This window comes from Carassius auratus, chromosome 40, assembly GCF_003368295.1.
Source record: "Carassius auratus strain Wakin chromosome 40, ASM336829v1, whole genome shotgun sequence".
In the NCBI taxonomy this organism is placed as follows: Eukaryota; Metazoa; Chordata; class Actinopteri; order Cypriniformes; family Cyprinidae; genus Carassius; species Carassius auratus.
Window position 1 is genome coordinate 4,334,665 of NC_039282.1, and position 22,524 is coordinate 4,357,188.

At 35.4% G+C, this 22,524-nt stretch overlaps 1 protein-coding gene across 1 annotated transcript; it reads right to left on the reverse strand.

Annotated features, from left to right (window-relative positions):
• Positions 1-12,044: 12,044 nt before the first annotated feature.
• On the reverse strand, positions 12,045-17,618 carry LOC113058319 (calcium-activated chloride channel regulator 4A-like). Its single transcript, XM_026226093.1, has 14 exons — positions 17,412-17,618; positions 17,047-17,184; positions 16,795-16,945; positions 16,602-16,707; positions 16,357-16,516; positions 16,018-16,248; positions 15,640-15,864; positions 15,296-15,476; positions 14,065-14,171; positions 13,761-13,976; positions 13,419-13,683; positions 13,157-13,321; positions 12,845-13,069; positions 12,045-12,744 (listed from the first exon to the last, which is right to left on the reverse strand). The coding sequence occupies exons 1-14, from the start codon at positions 17,559-17,561 to the stop codon at positions 12,365-12,367; spliced, it is 2,700 nt and encodes an 899-aa protein (XP_026081878.1). The 5' UTR covers positions 17,562-17,618; the 3' UTR covers positions 12,045-12,364.
• Positions 17,619-22,524: the final 4,906 nt, after the last annotated feature.

Genomic DNA, 22,524 nt, shown 5'->3' on the forward strand with positions numbered 1-22,524 from the left:
CCCGACATAGGAAATGAATGGGAAATTTGCAAAAATATGAAAATACTGAGTTTTTTTGTGTGTACAATCTACAAATCAGCCACGATGCAGAAAAAAAGCATACAACAGTGAAGGGGTGAATCTAAAACATCAAGAGTGCAAAACAGACAAAAAAATTCACACACACACACACACACACACACACTTATACACACAAAAACACACACAAATGAAAGTATCATTGCAAAAGCTAATTTTGGGAAATGTGTGAAAAAAAGAAATTATTCATCAATGTAAGAAATAAAGTGCACAGCAATAAAAGCATGAGGCTGTAAGCCATCAAGGTTGCAAATAGACACACTCACTCACACACACACACACACACACACACACATAGGGAAATATGAGACTGGTGAAACTGTAACAGAGATATGTGAGAATATGTGAAATAAAATCAATGAATCAAATAAAGGGGAGACATTGGATCCAAAATGCAAAAGTCACACACCATGTCTCTCTCTTGAACACACACACACACACACAAACACACACACACAAGCACGTGTGCACGCACGCACGCACACACGCACAAACAGAGTAAGGTCAAAGGATGGAATTCTTCCCTAGTAACCTCCAGGCCTATTCGAGCGACCCAGGCCCAGCGTGACACTTTTTTTATTTTTCTATTTTCCATTTACATGTACTGTTTGAAAATGATTATACGTTTGCTGTTATTTTTGTTTTTTGTTCATAATTGCTGTTGGCAATTTTGAAGAGTTACTGTTCATTGAATTGCAAAAAATAATTTTAATGGAAATGTTTATAATAAAAGGTAAATAAAAATATGTTATGATTTAAATAATGTAATTTTTTTTATTAAGTTAGAATTAAAACAATGGGTAACAAAATGCTTTCCATTTGTTCTCTTTCTAGTGCAATGTTCAGGTTTGACTGTATTATAAAGTAAAACTGGCACTTGAAATTACCATTTAAATCAACCAAACAAACAACAAAAAAAAAAAAACTTGACAAAAATAGTCTTTGAGAATCTGTGATTATATATTAAAATCCACAACCTGAAATAAATAGGCAAATATGTGCAAAAATCACTAGAATTCACAAGCCTTTCTACAGAGAGCTGTACATTCTCTCTAGTGGTAAAATGTTTACTAAGTTTGGTCTTTTTAAAACACTTTTTAATGCATAACGCCAGGTTAAGCATTTTCCTTTTAGGGCAATGGTTTTCTATGTGAGGAAAATGCTTAAAACGTGACTTACTCAAGGATATGCATTTATTACATGGAATGAGTAAAAACATAAAAAAGTGTCTAAAATGCGTACGCATCACTGATCTCTAAATAGAACCATTGAATTGATATATAAATGTTTAACTTGACACTGTTAAAATGTATGAAACTGTTTGCTGAAATAAACACAATCTTAACAACTGCAATAAAATTAGATTATCATGCATGAAATTGCGTTTGTTACTGTAGCAACACATTACAGGTATGTCCTTTCAGAATCATCACTGGCTGGTAATAAATAACAGTTTCTCGATTCTTTAATTTAAAATAAGGAGGAGCAGCATGTTTTACTGAAATAAAGGGGAAAAAGTAAAACTTAAAATTAAATGAAACATCAACATCCAAGGCTCTATGATCCCAACAATCCGAGATCTAATGATCTGATGTCTTGGAAAGCAGTATGACAGCTTCCTAAAGGACAGCAGCAATCTCACTAATATCAAGGCCCAGCTGAACACCTGCCTCAAGGCAATCGAGCACAGCCACCTGCTCAGGAGGTTCAAAGTCTGGTGCTTTCAATATCATACCCCGGCTTCAATGGCCCTTCTAACGTTATGACTTTCCAGTGTCTGAGGTGGAAGGAATGGAAAGACTCTTTTAGCAGAAATGGCTGGGAGTGAACCATCATTTAGCACAATCAACCTGTACAGCAAGACCTCCAAGCTTCCCTTGCCAGTTTCATCGCTGGTTGAGGAGTTTAAAGCCACCAAGGCAAGGGCAGTCAGTACGCTCCTCTCATTTAAAGATGGGAAAGTAAGACATGCAAGCAAGACCATCAAATGCGGTAGAAAGTGGAAGCCCCAGCAAGACGTGATGGAAGCATAATCCCACTGGAAACACCAGGAAATCGTGGGTGTAGTATGCCAGGGATGTCTCAGCCTTGGACATTATAGGGGGAAGATGTGGAGCAGGGCTGATGCCAGAGCCTGAGGAGGTTTCGTGGTGCAAAGAGTCTGTGAGGCAGCAGAGGAGGAGCATCAGGTGAAATCAATCAGACTTGCCTCTCAGGGTCGATGGACGCAGTGGGACCAGGCACAGGAGCGACCACCTATTGTGGAAGGAACTGTGGAAGATTCAAGGGAGGTTGAGCTTTCTCCTGAACTCCGTGACTGATCTGTTGCCAGCACCATGAAACATAAAGATCTGAAGCGGAGAGGAAGACCCATCATGCAACCAATGTGGAGCAGGCTCCTGTACACTGTACCACATCCCGACTGGTTGTAAAAAGGAATTGGCTGAAGGGCGGTACAGATGGAGGCATGGCAAGGTCCTCACGGAAATCACCAAATGGGTGAAACAGCAGTGAGGGAAGAGAGGTTAGCCACGTTCTACCAACTGAAAAAAGGGCCTGGAGTCTAAACAGCTGAAGAAAGCCAACAGGGAGTCCAGCTCAAGATGGCTGTGGCTGAAGAGAACCCACAGTTCAAACCCTTCCTCAGGTGAAGGCTAGTCAGTCTTTACTGCCCCACTCAGGTGAGGTGTTCAGGTTAAGGGGTGAAACACTTGAGACCCTGAGATCCCTGCTGACGAAGCAGAAGGGTTCCTACAACGTGGATGCTCCAATAAATACCATCTCAGAAGAAGATCTAGATCACCATAGTTAGTATAGTTCCTACAGTTGCAGCTTGTGGCAAAGCATCTCTGATGTTTATTTCACCCGAAACCTAAAAAAATGAAAAGATTAAATTCAAAATGTTTATAAATACTTAAAAAAATCATATAACAATATAACATTTAAAAAATACTAAAATAACATTGCTTGACTCTTAAGCCACCAAACGACCTCACAGCCCAGACAATGACACCCGTTGCACCAAAAGAGGGACGTGGAGGCAGGCCCGTCGCAACAAGGCAGGCAAACCAAGCAATTGCTTGGGGCCCCGAGCTGACCTGGGGCCCCAAGACAACGACTGGTTAAGAATAAAATGCAACGACACTGTGTGAGCGCCCCTTTGATCGTCAATGCAGTAACGTGTAATGACACTGTTATTGGGATCCCCCTCAAGGGGGCCCCTCTCAGTAGTCGCTGACAGCAGCCAGCCAACCAAGTCAAGTGATCTCTGCTTTTTTTTTTTTTTTTCGAACGGAAGTACTGTAATATGTTTTTTTTTTAACGGGATAAGGAAAACGCAGATCAGAAATCGCAGACTGCAAGGAGTCAGCAGTGTTTTGATTTGAGGGCTCAGGCAAACATAAAGAGAACGTCGTGGCGTGTTTCGATTGCAAGAATCGCGGAATCCAGTCATAAAAACGGAATTTACAGTTTAACGCAGAATGACACGTAATTTGCCAAATTTTGAATGAATGAATTAAAAATAGGTCATTGTGCTTACATCAAACCACGATACGGACTAATATCTGTAAATATTAAGCAGGAACAGTCTGTTTAAATATGAATCCTGCATGTTCTGCGTGTCTCTATTAATGAAAGGAGCAGAAGCGCGTCTTCCTTGAAGACGCACTGAAGCGCGCGTGACGCTCGCGGTGATTTCAGTCTCGTGTCTGATGTCTCACTAAATAAGGATGTGAACAAATGAACAACATCTACAGAACTGCTCTTAACAAAAACTTTAGTTTGCTTAATTTTCAATAATTAAAAGATAAATTAATGTTTGGTGTTTAATGTGGATCTCAGAAAATGCTTTATTTAAAAACCCACCTGAATGGCACTTAAATGCACTTAATTCATCTGTCAACTTTATTGTCATTGTTCAAAGTACAAGTACAGACAGAGAAACAATTATTAATAATTAAAAAAAATTTTTTATGTATGCATTGCATTCTATGCATTTAAAAAAAAAAATCTAAAAAAGGAAACTTAGTTGTTATTTCGATTTTTGTTTCAAGTATTTCCCAGCTACACCATCAACTTCATCCTCACCAGGGGATTTGTCGGGGGGCCTCTATGTCATTTTGCTTGGGGCCCCCAAATTCCTTCAAACGGCCCTGCGTGGAGGCAATGGTGATGATGATGAAGATGAGGGGACCTCAGCTGAAGAAAAGCTTAAGCAGTTACGAACACTCGCACAGAAAAAGAGGGACCGGCAGCCTTCTGTTGTTCACTGTGGCAAGACTTGTTATACAGTGCAGCTATTTGTTGTGTCTCATGTGATGTTTCACTTTTGCTCAGGATTCTCTTCTCAGAGATTCAGCCAAGACAAGCCAGTCTGTTGAAGAAATGATACAAGGTGCTGTTTAATCCACTATTCCTTTGTTTTATGTTGAACTGAATTTGCAGCATCAATACATTTGACTGTTTTTCTTGTTTAAATGTTAGTACTTATTTTTGCTTTTGTAGCACAAGTCTTAGTCATATTTGTGTCTTTTTAGGTTGTGTTTTTTCACTAATCAGATGGGTATTTCTGGAGGCAAACTCAGACCGGAAGAAAAAAATTGAAGATATTCTAGAGGCACTGCAGTTGCCCATCCAGGTTAATGACATGTTGGCTTTTTCACATACAGTGCCATTTAGGCCAAATTTGGGGTTAAAAAAAAATACGCTTTTGAAGGAAGTATTTTATGCTGACCAAGGATGCATTTATTTTATATTTAAATGTAGTAAACATTTTACAGACCTAAAACTTTTAAACAGCAATGCAATTGTTTGTAGATATAATTTATCAAACTGAAACATAGATGAACGTGAATATGTCTTTTTCCCAGGTGTTTGGTTCCACAGCCCCTGGTATTTACAGGAAGCCTGTTATTGGGATGTGGGAACATCGATGTTTTGTGCTAGGATTTGTCTATTAAAGGGATTACATTTTGAGTCATATGATTTGTTTACATTATGTAGAAAAGCGTCTGGTTCGGTTAGGGAAACCTGTGTATATTAAGACACTGGAGTGTTTTTGCAGGCAAATGGTGGAGTGACTGTAGATGTGTCACAGAGCTTCTGTGAGCTCAGTCAAATTCTTTCAAGGCTCAGTGTTTGTGATTAGCACTCTTGAGACATGAATGTTTTGATACTGAAAAGTATTATTTTGGTTTTATTCATCTTTTTAAAGATTCATGATCTGTTGAGTAGCTCTGAATCTTCAAGCTATCTATCTATCTATCTATCTATCTATCTATCTATATATATATATATATATATATATATATATATATATATATATATATATATATAATGTTTATAAATAATAATATATTAATATAACAGAAGAATATTTTTGATCTGACATCAAAAGGTAAACTTAAAATATATGTTCTACATTACTTGAAATTAAAAGAAGGTTAAGTTAAACACTTTGTTTTGATAACAATTGTACTATTTGTTTACAGCGCATACCAGGTTTCTATGCACAGTCATGTTTTTCCTTGCATGTACTAACAGGACGTCCTGCGAACTGGGCACCAGAAAAAAAAAAAAAAAAAAAAAAAAAAAAAGAAGAAAGATTTCTCCTGCAGTGGTGGACTGGTAATGAATTTAACTGCAGTCTTCATTACACATTATACAGAATGACTTGCTGTGATTTAAAACGTACTTGTTTTATATTAATTTGTGTTTGTGTGAATAAAGTGCAATAGCTTTACTATGTTTTGTCCACAAGGGGGCGGGATATATATATATATATATATATATATATATATATATATATAATACGTTTATTCAGCAAGGATGCATTAAAAAACATTTATAATTTGCAAAAAATATATATTTAAAAGAAATGCTGTTAATTTGAAAACCGGTTCCACAAAGAATCCAAAAAAATGTCATGGTCTCAGCAAAAAAAGCAGCGCAAACCGTTTTCAATATTGATTTACAAACCCAAAGTTGGGACACTGTACAAACTGTGAGTAAAAAAGGAATGGAATAATTTACAAATCTCATAAACTTATATTTTATTTACAATAGAATATAAATAACAAATACAATTTTGAAAGTGAGACATTTTGAAATGTCATGCCCAATATTGGCTCATTTTGGATTTCATGAGAGCTACACATTGTTAGACATAGGCTCAAATTAATTACAAACAAATCTCATTTTCTCATGTTCATGGCTTAAAAAACAGCAAATACATTTTTAAACCCAAATACATTGTTCATTATAACAAAATACTGAACCTCAACACTTAGTGTTACCTTAACCACTAAGATTCAACATGTATGAATAAATTCGAACCAACACATAACAGTTAATGGAAATATTCATCAATAAAGAGCAATAAACAAAAACACTATCACTGCTTAGACAACTAACCATTTTCTCGAAGCACACAATGAGGGTCCTTTGCAAAGTCTTGGGTCTGTATATGAGAGAGAGAGAGAGAGAGAGAGAGAGAGAGAGAGAGAGAGAGAGAGAGAGATGAGTTCCATAATTTCATTTTTTTTAATCCAAAATTATATCACATGGCTTGACCTAACAAAAGCTAATGTTAGAAACAGAGCACAAAACAGACAGAATAACATAAAATAATAGAAAGTGTGATGAGTACAATTTATTGAAAGAACAAAAAAAGAATGGCAAAAGAGCATGAAAGAGGAGTTCAGCATTCTTACTTTGAAAGGCAGTTGAGAATAAATATTAGAATTAATTTCCCCAGCCTCCTGAGTCATTGCTGTTTGAACAATGGTCATAAAATGAGAATATCATCAAAAAGTTGATTTCACTAACTCCATTCAAAAAGTGAAATTTGTATATTATATACATTCTTTACACACAGGCTGATATATTTCAAATGTTTATTTCTTTTAATTTGGATGATTATAACTAACAACTAAGGAAAATCCCAAATTCAGCCCCTCAGAAAATTTGAATATTGTGAAAAAGTTCAATATATCAGACAACTGGTGCCACTCTGTAATTAGTAACTCAAAACACCTGCAAAGCCTTTAAATGGTCTCTCAGTCTAGTTCTGTAGGCTACACAATCATGGGGAAGACTGCTGACTTGACAGTTGTCCAAAAGACGACCATCGATACCTTGCACAAGGAGGGCAAGACACAAAAGGTCACTGCAAAAGAGGCTGGCTGTTCACAGAGCTCTGGGTCCAAGCACATTAATAGAGAGGCGAAGGGAAGGAAAAGATGTGAAAACAAAGTGTACAAGCAATAGGGATAACCGGACCCTGGAGAGGATTGTGAATCAAAACCCATTCAAAAATGTGGGGGAGATTCACAAAGAGTGGACTGCAGCTGGAGTCAGTGCTTCAATAATCACTACACACAGACGTATGCAAGACATGGTTTTCAGCTGTCGCATTCCTTGTGTCAATCCACTCTTGAACAACAGACTGCTTCAGTAGCGTCTCACCTGGGCTAAAACAAAAAAAGTACTGGACTGGACTGCTGCTGAGTGGTCCAAAGTTATGTTCTCTGATAAAAGAAAATTTAGCATTTCCTTTGGATATCAGGGTCCCAGAGTCTGGAGGAAGAGAGGAGAGGCACTCTCCTCTCTACAGAGGCTTTACATGCTCATACTTTTAATGTTCATACTTTTCAGTTGGGCAAGATTTCTAAAAATCCTTTCTTTGTATTGGTCTTAAGTAATATTCACTTTTTCTGAGATACTGAATTTAGTATTTTCCTTAGTTGTCAGTTATAATCATCAAATTAAAATAAAATGTGAAATATATCAGTCTATGTGTGATGAATTAATATAATTTACAAGTTTCACTTTTTGAATGGAATTCGTGACATAAATCTACTTCTTAATGATATTCTAATTATATTACCAGCACCTGTATACATCTTACTCACCATTTTCAAATGAAATCCCACTGAAAGTCCATGAGTTTGCACAAGAGGCTGGTGACATGTTAATTGACAGTTCTTTTTTTCCCACTTTGCAGCTTTTGTCCCTTTTTCTGGGTTTATACCCACAAAGCGTCTGAAAAATTATACATTGGTTAAAAATCTAGTAATTCACACAGCACAACAAAGACAACAAATGTCCATGAACTGTCCTCAACATGCACTATCTTCTTGCCTCTGTGAATATTGTAAGTTGCACTAAAACTTTCTAAATCAAAGTTAATTGCCAAATCCCACCACCAGACCTGTCGAAGTCATGCTTGAGCCACAGCTAGGCCAGAAAAAAAATGCAGGTGTTGGCAGACAATATCTTACCTCTGGATGAATTCAAGCATGCAGGCTGCCTCCTCTTGGTACTGAAGGTTAAAGACGCCAGCCCTCTCACAAAGGTGGACTGGATCCCCGATTTGGCCCTCAAGGCTGAGCATCCAGCACCGGAAGCGGCTTCCCATTTCTCCTGAAACAGAAATATTTTAACTGTCAAATTTCTGTTTTAGTTTTAATTTTGAATACAGTTTAGTTTGATACCATTGAATTCACTTCATACAACACTAATGCCAACTGTCCTATCTAAAACCAACTTAACGAAAAACTAAAATTAGGGGTTAATTAACAATGAGGTGTAAAATAAATAAAAAAATGAGGTGTTATTTAACATATTTCCTAAAATTAACAGTAAGGCGCAGTTAATTTGTAAAGTTAGTTAGTAAAACGCTGGAGTTCCCTGCAGGTGTTTCAACTTCACAGCAAGTCTGGAACAAGCAAAGCATAACAACCGGGTATTTGGGTTTTTTACTGCAGTTATTTTACAGTATGAACTATTTAAATGAAATATGAAACACCATGTAATCATATCATGATGAAAGGCTGGAAAATGGAATGGACAATCTTGGATATTTTTAACACCAAAAATATACAGTTACTGATTGATCTGATCTGGTTTTGCTGGTTTTAGTTTAGTGAGATGGTCCCTTCTGCCACCAAGCATGTTCCTGTCAATGACATGGTGATTCACTGCTACAGGCGAGTCAACACAACAAGCTAAGCTTTTTTGAGGCACCAGATAGTTTTCTCTGAAATCACCATCTTTATTGGCTAATTCACACAAGTTTCATGGATTCTTTTGGTCTTTCTTGTTCTCTGTAGGAAATTGTTTGTGGCTCCCAGTTTGTTTGAGGGCTTTTCTGAAATCCTGCAGATTCATTTTGTGTAGAGTTTCAGTGACAGAAGATCAGAGTTCCTCTTTAGGCAGTTTTCTGAGGGCTTAGCGTACAGTCATGTAGTCTGTTTGCCTTGCAATAAGTGGAAATCGGAAGAATTCTAGACCAATTGACAATACAACACTAAATTAAAAATCGTCTCCTCCACTTAATTTTGCACGTCTTTACTTTGTTACATTTTAAAAGTGTTGTTAGGGAAACTTATTCATAGCTGCTCAAATTTACCTGCTGTTGTGAAGACTCTTGTTAAAAGGTTTTATAAATTTAGGAAACAATTGCTTGTGTCAGTTTTGTGTCTTACTGATTAAATAGAATAAACAATGTGCTGTATCAATCAATCAGAATAGAGATGTAACCTTTCCGTAAATATCTGTTTTAGTCTTAAGAGCAGGGTTAGGTTCTTCTACACTCTTGTTTATCAGCTATCATTTCCCACTGATTTTAGGAATAAACTATGAGAAGGGTTAGGTTTAGTGGTAAGGATTGGGCTTAGTCTATATTTTTGGACAATAATTTTGGTCCAGGATCAACAAAACATGTTGATCCAGGAACGTCTTGGCAAAATCACGGCGACTGTGAAAGTCATAGGCTCATATTCTGAATGCTGTGTTTGTGCGCTTTATTTCTGGAGTCCCAGCTTAATGCTTTCTTTTACTTTCTTTCTATCTTACTTACCTTTTTTCTTACTTTAGTGATTGACACACACAAAAAATGTGAAGTGTGGCAATTTCTCTGTTGCAAAGTTTCTCACAAATTATTGAGTAATTATGGCCTAACATCATCAGGCATGAGTTTGTATAAACTGTGGTGTAATAAACTGACTTTCATCAACCGACAAAAACAACTCAGTTTTTGTAAGATTTAAAAGCTTAATTCTTTTATTTTGCAGGGACACAAGAAATTGACCAAAAGTTAGTATTATATTACAAAAAGACTTTTTTTTTTTTAATGATTGATCTTCTTTTGAGCTTTCTATTTATCAAAGAATCCTGAGTTTTGAATTCCTCCTTAGAATTCTGAAAGTGTATCACTATTTCCACAAAAATATTAAGCGCCAAAACTCTTTACAGCATTGATAATACTATGAAATGTGACTCTGGGTATTAGAATGATTTCTGATCATGATCATGTGACACTGAAGACTGGAGTTATGATGTTGAAAATTGAGCTTTATATCAAAGAAATAAACTACATTTGCACTGAAATAGAAAACAGGAATTTTGAATTGTTATAATATTTCATTTAATTAAGCTTGGTGGTGCTAAGAATTTTAATGTTTAATTAAAGGCTGGGTCTTGACAATACTTATCCATATTGCAGTACAACTTGTATTTGAGCCTTTAGCAATGCCCTAAAAGTCACTTTTGCATTTTAAAACAATACATAAAATAAATGTAATGTATTCATTGAACATGTTTTTATAGTTTCATTGAACTTATTTCAACATTTAAAACCGATAAAATAACAGTTATTTATTCTATCCTTTTCAGTATTATGCACTTAATGCAAATGGCACACATTGTCCACATCATGTTTTCATTGTATAACTTGGGTTATACTACTTACTGTGGGGTTTATTGTGTCTAATAACTTTATGGTTGAAATCTAGACATGACGGAACAGTTGCCATATAATATAATTACTGGCAGAAAGCGCAATAAAAGTGAATGATCATATAATGAGATCCAATGACACCATAAATTATGTTCATAGTTTCTAATTATAGTGTACACACTTTTACAACAATCCATCTGTATATTTTTTGTACATTTGTTACATATTGTAGCCACTGTATATCCTGTACTTACTGCTTATTGCACTTCTGGTTGGATGCTAACTGCATTCCGATGCCTTGTACCTTACATGTGCAATGACAATAAAGTTGAATCTTATCTAATCTAATCTAATCTAAAGTCCTCATATTATCATGCAATGACTGGCCCCAAATGGCCCTGAAATAACAAAATGCCAGAGTCAGCCCACCCATAAAGACATGCAAAGAAATTTCCTTCATTTTTCCACAATGATCCTCAAACATGGCATTGCTAGACAAAGCAAGTGATATGTTTAAACCTGCATTACTCGGTTGGACCATCTAAGGGAATCTTACAAATTCATTGAGCAACTCTTAACGACAACAAACATGACTTGTCAAGTGGAAGATGGTGAAACTTTTCATGGTTGACAAAAGTTCAAAAACAGATAAGAATGTGTGCACGCCTTATAACTAGTATGTCAGACACACACAGTAAATGAACTAATGTACAAACTTATATATAATATACAATCTATAAATCCAGAAGGGAATATCATAATAATATCATAATAATATATATGCTAACATTTCTGTGGGCATTAATTAATTAATTACTTTATATATTTTCAGTTTGTATCATGCAAAGCAACTGTTTTTGGATAAGCAAATGTATGCTTTCACATCATTCTGTTATTAATTTATTTAATTTTTTTCTAAAGAACTGAAATAAAATTTCTTTAACTTATTTTATTTGAACAAAATGTAGTTATATGTAGAAACTGTAGATGTAAAAACAACTTTCACTCAGAAATTGCTGGTAAATTTAACAGACTATTAAAGTTACAATTTATTCAATGTGAAATTTTAAAGTACACATGAATAGCATTTTCTTGTAAAATGTACTCTTATAAACTTTTTGTTGGTTTATTTATTTTTACTTCATCAAATAGGAAAGGATAGGACATTTCTTCAATGAATTTTTCATGCAAGAGTGTGCAGAGATTTAAGGCAGTACAGTCAGAATTTGTACATTATACCATTTTAATCAAGTTATATAAGCTTCTATTTATTTATTAATTAATTACCAGTACACATGATGATAGCTTAAATAAAAAAAATAAAAAAATAAAAAAAACACTAAACAGCTGCCATCAACTCAGTCGAAGTTTAATTATATCCCATTAAAAAATACAAGCAATTCCAATACAAATTTAGTTTTACCAAACTGTATTTTGCATTTTATATTTCAGTAAGCATAAGGTATACAAATAAAGTCAGCTCAGTAAAGTAACTTTAAATGTAAAGATCTTCTTTGAATCAGATGTTAATGTGGGTTTGTGGTCTTAAGGTTTTTTTGGTTTCAACGCCCATGTTGTTATCCCAACAATGGCAATAATCGCCACAGCAGCCAAACAAACAGCAACAGCAATGAGCACAATTTTCGGGTCTATCTCAAACAGTTCTGTTGGTTCTGAATGAGGGAGGATCTTTGAAGCTTGAGCAATGTTGGAGATTTCAGATTTGACAAGTTCTTTGTCCATGGACTGAACGGCAAAGAAGATTGTGGTGCCATTTTGGATTGGGAAACTGAGATTGAATGAATGTTGTTCAACCGATCCCGCCTCCTGTGGTGAGATGCCAGGTATGTTGACTTCATGAGCATTGCTGAAGTTGAATCGAAGCGTCTTAAGGTCAAAGCTCCACATGATCTTGTAGGATTTAGCTTAAAAGAAAAGAAACAGCTTATAAAGCCTATGAAAGATATATCATTTTGTGAGCTAGCTTTGAAATAACTTCTATTTGGCATTAATTGTATATTTTACCTGTGCCTTGGTCGAGGTCCTCTCCAGGTGCCGTCCAGCTGAGAAGCACAGTGTCCTCCTGGATCTCAGCACTCAGATCTGTGATTCTGTTGGGAGGGAAGTTTAGTGGAGTTGTGCTTTTAAGAACAACCTCAAAACTCTCTCCGGTGGCTGTTCTGGAGAAGCTTCCGATTACAATTGATTCCTCCGGAACTGGAGGTTTCAAAGGGTTCAGCTCCACCACCCCTGACATTAGAGGAGCCACATCAGTACATCTGCAGAAACTGGTTAAGAAAATGTTTGAGTAGTTTGCCTTCAGCGTCTCATAGTTACCGTTTACCACATATCCAGGTACATATGGAGCACCACCCCGTTTTTGGAGTGTAAACCTGGTTTGTCCACCTTGATTCTTCACTCTTACTTTCAAGCTGCTTCTCCCATTTGTCATCTTTGTGAAATATCTGGAATAGACGCCATCATCTTTGAAAGCATCAGCTCCTGTAAAATAACAATGGTTTTATTTGAGCACTTCTGAGTATATAGTGTAAATCTAAAGTGGAGTGCATCCTTTGAGGAAGAGTTATGGGTAATTTACCTGCTCCATTGTCCAGGAGTTGTAATGTTTGAGCAGGTCCTGAATCAGGCTCCAGTGTAGCCCACACTTCAGCATTTATTACAGGCCTGTAATTCTGACTAACCTCAGCAAACACTGTCATGGGTTTAGTGCCATCGTTGACCTTCTGGTCCATTTGGGCTTTGACCATAATAGGAGGAACATCAGCACGTGCCGCTTGACTCGTTACTGTTACAGTCAGAGACTGAAGTTTTGGACTTTTGATACTGTATTTCCAGTCCCCAGTCTACCAAACAGATATTATATGAATAATTAATGATTCGTTTTAAGAAAGTTAATGAAATCTTGAGCAGGTTGTCATACCTCTGCAGTTCCTGGAACTTTTAAAGTAACTGTTTTTGTTGATTCGTCATGACGCATATGCATTTGAGTGTAGATTGAGCCCCTTGGTGACATTATGTAAATGTTAGGGAGGTTTGTTTCATAGGTTATTGTGAAGCTGGTTCTGGTACCAACAGTCTGATCTACTGGTACTGTCCCATTGAACCAATCAGACGTTTTTGCTCCCAAGCTGTCTAACTAAGGGTGTGATAAAAAATGAAACATTAGAATATTAATAATATTCTTCAAGTAATTTACCATGGGCAAGGCACAAAAGCTTACAAACCTGAACTGGTTCTTTTGTTTGATCTCCTGTTGGTACTGTTAATGAGGAGAATCCATTCAGTAGCTGATTAGACAGAATGTCATCACTGGCTGTGATAAATTTCCCCTCTAAATCCAACACAGAACATATGATAAATTTACATTGGATATTAAACATACTCAGAAAGCCTACATTCTTTGTGCAAAAGGTATTTCAACAGTGTATACTTGTTTATGAAAAGTAAATGAATTTAGGGGGAAGTCATGTCCTAGTGGTTAGAGAGTTTCACTCCTAACCCTAGGGTTGTGGGTTCAAATCTCGGGCTGGCAATAACATGACTTAGGTGTGTGTGTTCACTGCTCTGTGTGTGTGCACTTTGGATGGGTTCAATTCTGAGTATGGGTCATACTCAGCCATACTTGGCTGAATGTCACGTCACTTTCACTTTTAAAAATGTAATGATATCCAATCAATTAGTTAAAAGTTACTAATACCTTATGGCTCAATTTAGTTCTGTAATTTTTACTATCATTATTTGTTTAGCTTTCCCAATCGCTTTTACATTTGTAAGTTCAATCTAGAAGTATAATAGGCCTAACAAAAAATGCATTTAGGTTACAACTTGCCGTTCAGTTGAGCGAGTCATGTTGATTCATTAGCCGCTATGTCAGATTTTGTAAGTTAATTTAGGGAAGGATTTAGCAAGCTTGTTCAAACCACGTTCATAAGAGTCGTTTGTTGGTGAATCAATCTATGCAGGTTGTAATATATTTTATTTTGTGCACTGTGAAGTATGTGAGGATTTGCGAAATGCTTGTGCGTCACGTCAGAAATATATTTACATTATGTATTATAAAAAAAAAAAATGGGTGAGCACGTTCAGATAATCAACTTAATGAGCATGATTGTAAATATACAGCCAACTACTTTCTGTCTTATGACAGTTTTTTATCCCTCCTCCACCTGTTCTCCTTACTCCTAACTATTCTTATCCCAGTTTGGGGATATGGGGAGTTTACTTAATATTTGCTCAATCTGATTATATGTAAGTGGGGAAATATTTAAACTTGGGAAATATTTAAATATGGCTCATGCCATGAACAACACCATTCTTGCACGTTGTGCATCCAACAGTTTAAAAAATGCCGGTGCAAAGTAATGTAATTCATACATTTTAACTGCGACCTAAATGTCCACTTAGGCCTGCAGTACTTTTTGGGACACTATTAGTCAGTATGTGACTGTAACTTACCAGTTTTGTACGCCATTTCCCTCAGGGCTTTATCTGCTTTATTACCCAAAGCAATTGTGTGTATAATGGCGCCACTATTAATTGCATTTGGAACACAACTCTTAGGGTCATCTGAGGCTTCACCATCTGTCAGAAAAATTATTTCATCTCCTACCACATCCCCATTGTCCTTTTGAAGTACCTTTAAATTTAACAGAAATACAGAACATTGGCATGTATCAAACAGCATATATTTCACACATTTTATATGTGTATATATATATATATATATATATATATATATATATATATATATATATATATATATATATATATATATATATATCATGCAAATAATATGGCACCTGTAATCCTAGATTGAGGCCTTTACATATATTTGTTGATCCACTTGCTATTTTTGGCAACAAAGTGACGAGACGTTCTCTTGTGATGTCACTGTCAATAGTCGTCAAGCTGCTCAGAGTAGAAGCATCTGTACTAAAGGTTACCATTGCAACACTGGCTTGATCCTCAATAATATTCTGCAGGAAATGTGTGGCAGCCTGTTGCAGTCGAAGAATTCTAGAGCCCTAGTAATGGGTGCAACAATAATAATAATGAACATGGATGTGATATCACTTTTATGCTTCCTTGGGGTTCAAAATGATTAATCTCATATCAGAACACTGAAGGTTACATTATTAAGCATTTCAATTTTAAGTTCAGTCAACGTTTTTGCATACTTCCATGCTTCCTGAGACATCAAGTATGAGACAAACGACCCGATGCATTCTCTGCACAACTTTGAAAGCTGGTGCTGGTGGAGAAGACTGCAGTGGTTTGAGAGAACGAAGTGCGTCTTTATCTACAGAATCCTCAAATATCACAGTCCATGTTGCTTTGTTGCCACATTTTTTATTTTGCAGGTTTGGGGCTTCATAATTGTGTTCATTTTCACGACAAAATGTGCTCACCTGAAACCAGATATTTTGAAGGATTAGTTATTTTATATATTGCATACAGACTGTGAGTTATCCAAGTAAAATTTTGCATTTTCTAGAACATGTAAAATCCATACTTACAGAATCCAGGCTAGGTGTGAACATTATGGAACTTTTTGTGTTTTGATATTTGTTAGGAAAAAACTTGCAAGTCTTAGTCGGTAGTGAGGTTTGTGGATCAATGCGGCATGGAGATCCTGTAGCAATGTCAGAAAACTGACCGTCAATATTTTTACTACACCTAAATATAAGCAGGAAATCAGTGGTTGAGAGAATTTCCAATGAAATTTTAATCAAATGTTTTCTTTTTTTTGAAGGTGTCTAACCTTGTAGCTTCAATATTGCCATTAGAATAGTAGAATGGCTTTTCTTCACTGTATTCATCATACACACCCCATCTCAGATGAGCCCATTCATGCACAAAGACCCTTCCTGCAAACAAACAAACATTCTTGCTAATAAAACAGATTACTGAATTAACCTGACTAAATGTTAATTTAAACAACAAAAGATGTTCACCTTTTGACCCGTATGGCTTAATGAGTGTGGTGTCTCGGACGAAGTTTGGGGTGAAATGAATGTACTGACCCTCAGCTCCACATTCTCCATACTGATTAGTGTAGGGTTCATCGCGGTATGCTGGATTAGCATTATCAATTATTATTTTGGCCTGTGTTTGACAGAAATTGTGTCAGCAATATCAAATGTGATGGAAACGATCAAACAGGTAAATATTTTTTAGGTAATATAAAATGGCATAATTCTCTGTACCTTTCCATAGGACTCTGTTCTTGCCTTGGTAAAACCCTTACTATTCCACTGAGGTGGGACTAGTATTGTAGCTTCTTTGAAATAGACCTTCTTATCTAATGCTTCATAAAGATAAAGCGACCCTTCAGTGACCATGTCCTGTCAGAATGAAATTGAAAAGATAAAATGAAAAGTACTCAAAATGTGTATGTATTCATAAAAACAAGTAATTATACTTTAATTTGCTCATTCACAAATACAGTTAATCAATTTTTTTATCTGTAACAAAATATAATTTTTAACAAATTGCATTAAAACCATTAATGCACATTAAGTGTGTTAAATGGACCAAAAACAAAACAAAAAAGAAAGAAGAACATATTCACCTTGATTTTATCAATGAGCGTGTTATCCTGTGGTACTCTTGAACTGATTGCAATGATAATGTCAACATAACCGTTTCCATCTAGTTTTATTCCAGAGGAGGGGGATGACAGCAACATCCATAATAAGACAAACATTGTTCTTGAGTCCATTGATGCAGAGTTTAGTTAAACAGTCACTCCCAAACCCTGTTTTTAACAATGTCACAAGTGATTTTAAAGGGTTTGATCAGAGATAAGTGGGTGGGTGCTTTAATGTCATGCAGGGGCGTGACTAGATTCTCCCAACATCAGGGGCTGAGCCAATAGTCTTCTTAAAACATAAGGTGTAAATTGCCTAATCGGTCACAACATTAAACCCCCTGCCTAAATATATAAGACCCCAGTAGTCCCTATGATGCACCTTATGTCAAAATGATTCATGAGTTTGACCTTTGTGACCTTTCCCCTCCCCCACGTAATCCACCCAGGTTGTGTTGACCCCGTGACCTGTTAATGATATTTCAAATGTGAAAACCATCATATGCAAAATTTCAGCGTCAATCTTTGACCTCTGGGGATGACATACAATGTTTGTACAAATGTGTTACTCTTTCAGAGCGTTAACAGGAGATGAATGACCTCCTGAGGAATGTTTTTGTAGATTTGAATGGCTTTTCCCATCTGGTGTCCGGTTGCATTCCAAGGAAAGGGTTTTTTTGTGTCTCACTCACTCTGTGGGAGATGTGAGAAAGAAATTGGTTTTATGGTCAATAATTAATAAACAGTTATATCAGATCAGGAGATCATAATATGTGTGTGCTCACATTTATAATCTAATATATAATTTTTTTTTAATAAAATAGGTAACATGACCATTAATAAATTGGTGATAAAACAATGAATAAATCAAATTACCCTTAAATTTTCCAGGAGAAAGTCTTCCTTGTGCAATCACGAATCTTCAAATGAAATGTTTAAGTTAGAAAAGATCTCTATCTTCCCCCTCTCTCACACTCTGTGTATCATTCATGCACACATGTGCATTAAATCGTCTTATTCTATTCTTATTCTATTCTTTTAAATTAAAATAAATAAATAAATTATGTGATCACACATGATATAAAACCAATCAAAACATTTATGCTAGTTTTTGTCATCACTTAAAATATAAAAATGTTGTACATTTTACCTGGATTGGGAAAAAAAATATATTTTAACAGGCCAAATGGTAAGGGTTATCCCCCGACATGTCAAATGTTTTATGGAGGCTTTACACTGACATAATTAAATTTAATTGAAATTGTTGCAAAGCAGTTTCTACATTATGTTTATATATGTATATTTACATTATATTAATGAATTGTATACACTATCACCCCCTAAAGCTACCCATCACAATAAACTTTCTAATTTTCAGATACATCATGTTTTATAATTTCTAATTTAAAAAAGCATACTCATAGTGACAAACATTTGGAGTATTACTACATTCCATTATGACATTCCATAGACATAATGATTTTTTACAATACAAACTGTACACCTATCCATCACACATATTCTTGCATACAAACATTTTTAATAAAACATTGTTTTTAAGTGATTTGAATTATGAGAACTCATAATTTAATAAACTACATTTACCTTTGTTATATCAGTGTTAAACTCGTGTCATTATACAAATTGTTGCTCTGATAAATCATAAAAACTAGAATAAAAACAAGCACACACATATGTAAACACTACAGGCTAAAACTTATCTCCATTTTAAAGAATATGATAGCATGTTACTAAAGCATATCATTTACAACATTTATTTATTAAGTTTATCGAACTTATAAAACACATTTTCAATTAATATTTTTGTTTTTCATTAACTAAGAATAAACGTTGTTTTCACAAAAACACACATGTACAATCATGGCAAAACATATCCAGTGCACCAGTGATTATACATAGCATACTTTATAAAATAAACATTTACTGTAGTTTCATTTGTCAATAAAAATGCTTTACATTACTTAGCCAATGACGTTCATACCCTCAAGTAAAATGTTTTACAAAATGTAAATAAGTTGGAAAATTAAATACTGTTTTGAGCTCTACTCACTAACAGAAGTGAATTGCCAGTCTTAGGCACACACACACACACTTTTGTTTTTGTTTCCTGGGGACGTTCCATAGGCGTAATGATTTTGTACAGTAGAAACACCTACCTTCAGACAAAAAAATCTGCATATGCTCACATTTTTTTTTAAATATTGTTTGTAAGCAATCTTAATTATGATGACTCAAAATTTAGAAATTTCATCATAAACCACATTTTTTTACATTGTTACACTGGTGCTGAAACCCGGAAGGAAGGAGTGACGCACTGCCGAAGAAACCGAGAGGAAGTAGAAGGTTAATGAAAACAGTCTTACACCATGGTATAATGAGCATAACCGAACCCTTAAGAGAGCAGCCCGGAAAATGGAGCGCAGTTGGAGGAAAACAAAACTAGAGGTATTTCGTATTGCTTGGCGGGAACGTAACCTATCCTACAAAAAAACATTAAAAACTGCTAGATCTGATTACTTTTTTCTCTTTTAGAAGAAAACAAACATAACCCCAGGTATTTATTCAAAACAGTAGCTAAATTAATGAAAAATAAAGCATCAACAAGTGTTGATATTTCCCAACATCACAGCAGTAATGACTTTATGAACTACTTCTAAAATAGATACTATTAGAGATAAAATTTTTAATCATTCAGCCATCAGCTACAGTATCACATCAGAGTGCACAATAGATACCCTGAAGAACAGTTCCAGTCATTCTCTACTATAGGAGAGGAAGAATTGTATAAACTTTTAAAATAATCTAAACCAACAACATGTATGCTAGTCCCTATTCCATCTAATCTCCTAAAAGAGGTGCCTCCAGAAGTCATAGATCCTCTTCTGACTATTATTAATTCCTCATTGTCATTAGGATATGTCCCCAAAACCTTCAAACTGGCTGTTATTAAGCCTCTCATAAAAAACCACAACTTGACCCCAAAGAACTAGTTAATTATAGACCAATATCGAATCTCCCTTTTCTGTCCAAGATACTAGAAAAGGTAGTATCCTCACAATTATATTCCTTCTAAGAGAAAAATGGTATATGTGAGGATTTCAAGTCAGGATTTTTGTATCTCAGGTTGTATCTCTCTGTTAGTGCTATTGGATCTTAGTGCTGCGTTCAACACTATTGACCACAACATTCTTTTTCATAGACTAGAACACTTTATTGGCATTAATGGAAGTTCATTAGCATGGTTTAAATTGTACTTATATGACGCCATCAATTCATAGCAGTGAATGAAGAGGTATCATATCGATCACAAGTGCAGTATGGAGTACCTCAAGGCTCAGTACTAGGGCAGCTACTCTTCACGGTTTACATATTACCCTTGGGAGATATCATCAGGAAACATGGTGTTAGCTTTCACTGTTATGCTGATGATACTCAGCTATATATTTCTTTGTGGCCCGGTGAAACACATCAATTTGAAAAACTAATGGAATCCATAGTCGATATAAAAAAAACTGGATGACGTAATTTCTTACTGCTAAATTCTGAAAAAAAAACCTCCTACTTTAGACAGAACATGGTCTAAGACTTGATGGCTGCTCTGTCAATTCTTTGTCATCAGTTAGGAACCTAGGTGTGCTATTTCATAGTAATCTTTCCTTAGAAAGCCACGTTTCTAGAATTTGTAAAACTGCATTTTTTCATCTCAAAAATATATCCAAATTACGGCTTATTTATGTCCTCAATGTCAAATGCAGAAATGTTAATCCATGCATTTATGACCTCAAGGTTAGATTATTGTAATGCTTTATTGGGTGGTTGTTCTGCACGCTTACTAAACAAACTCCAGGTAGTCCAAAATGCAGCGGCAAGAGTTCTTACTAGAAACAGGATGTATGACCACATTAGCCCGGTCCTGTCAACACTGCACTGGCTCCCTATCAAACATCGTATAGATTTTAAAATATTGCTCATTACTTATACAAACCTGAATGGTTTAGCACCTCAGTATTTGAATTAGCTCTTGTTACATTATAATCCTCCATGTCATCTGCGATCTCAAATCTCAGGCAATTTGATAATACCTAAAATATAAAAATCAACTGTGGGCGGCAGATCCTTTTCCTATTTGGCGCCTAAACTCTGGAATAACCTACCTAACATTGTTCGGGAGGCAGACACACTCTTGCAGTTTAAGATTAAAGACCCATCTCTTTAACCTGGCTTACACATAACACATTAATATGCTTCTAATATCCAAATCTGGTAAAGGATTTTTAGGCTGAATTAATTAGGTAAACTATGACTTACAAAGTTGGTATAGCCTACTTATCACAACATTGTCAACCGAGTCGTCAATCGCAAACCATAATTTATTCAAATGTCTCATTACCGAACTACCTACGAATTCATACAATCACACTCGTACAAGTTCATAAGATTTTTGTTTTGTATTTAAACACGCTAAAAAATAAATACAGTTTGTGAGAGGAAAAAAATAAGTCATGTATAAGTTGCATTTTATTACATTTAGAAATAATAACGTCTGGCCTAATAATGTTGTAATGAACCAACAGGATATTTTTAGTTCCCTTCACTTTACAACCTTTAAATTTAACAAATTTATCAGAACAAAACAATAATTAAAAATATATAATTCTAATGGATTAATATAATTGCAGTATATAATAATATAGGCTTAGCTATAAACAAACAATGATAATAATAATTTAAAGCTAAGCATAAGGGTAAGATTGGGCTCTCTCATTCAGGAGAAATCCAAACGTTTCCACATTCGTGATGTTTCCCATTTGAAGCTTAACTATTATTCATGAGGTAAAATAGGCTTTGTAGTTCACACGTGTTTCAGTATCAATTGGAAAAGAATCATAATTAACAATATGCCAAAGTGGGCTGCTGCTCGCGCCAAATGGCACGGTGAACAACTGTTTCCAGTGAATATGTGCGCGAGGCACCAGCACGATAAAACAGCTGAAACAGAAAATACTCAACTTTTGGTCACACATAAGGCATAATTCAAAAATGCTAAGTGTTAGTAGTTCGAAAAATCAAGAAT

What these genes read in the sequence shown, in the direction of transcription:
- LOC113058319 (XM_026226093.1), bottom strand. Translation starts at nt 17,561, where the DNA reads ATGGACTCAAGAACAATGTTTGTCTTATTATGGATGTTGCTGTCATCC. An exon ending in AAGTTCCAGGAACTGCAGAG is followed by an intron (nt 13,684 to 13,760) that starts GTATGACAACCT and finishes TCTGTTTGGTAG; the next exon opens with ACTGGGGACTGGAAATACAG. An exon ending in GGACCTCGACCAAGGCACAG is followed by an intron (nt 12,745 to 12,844) that starts GTAAAATATACA and finishes TTTTCTTTTAAG; the next exon opens with CTAAATCCTACAAGATCATG.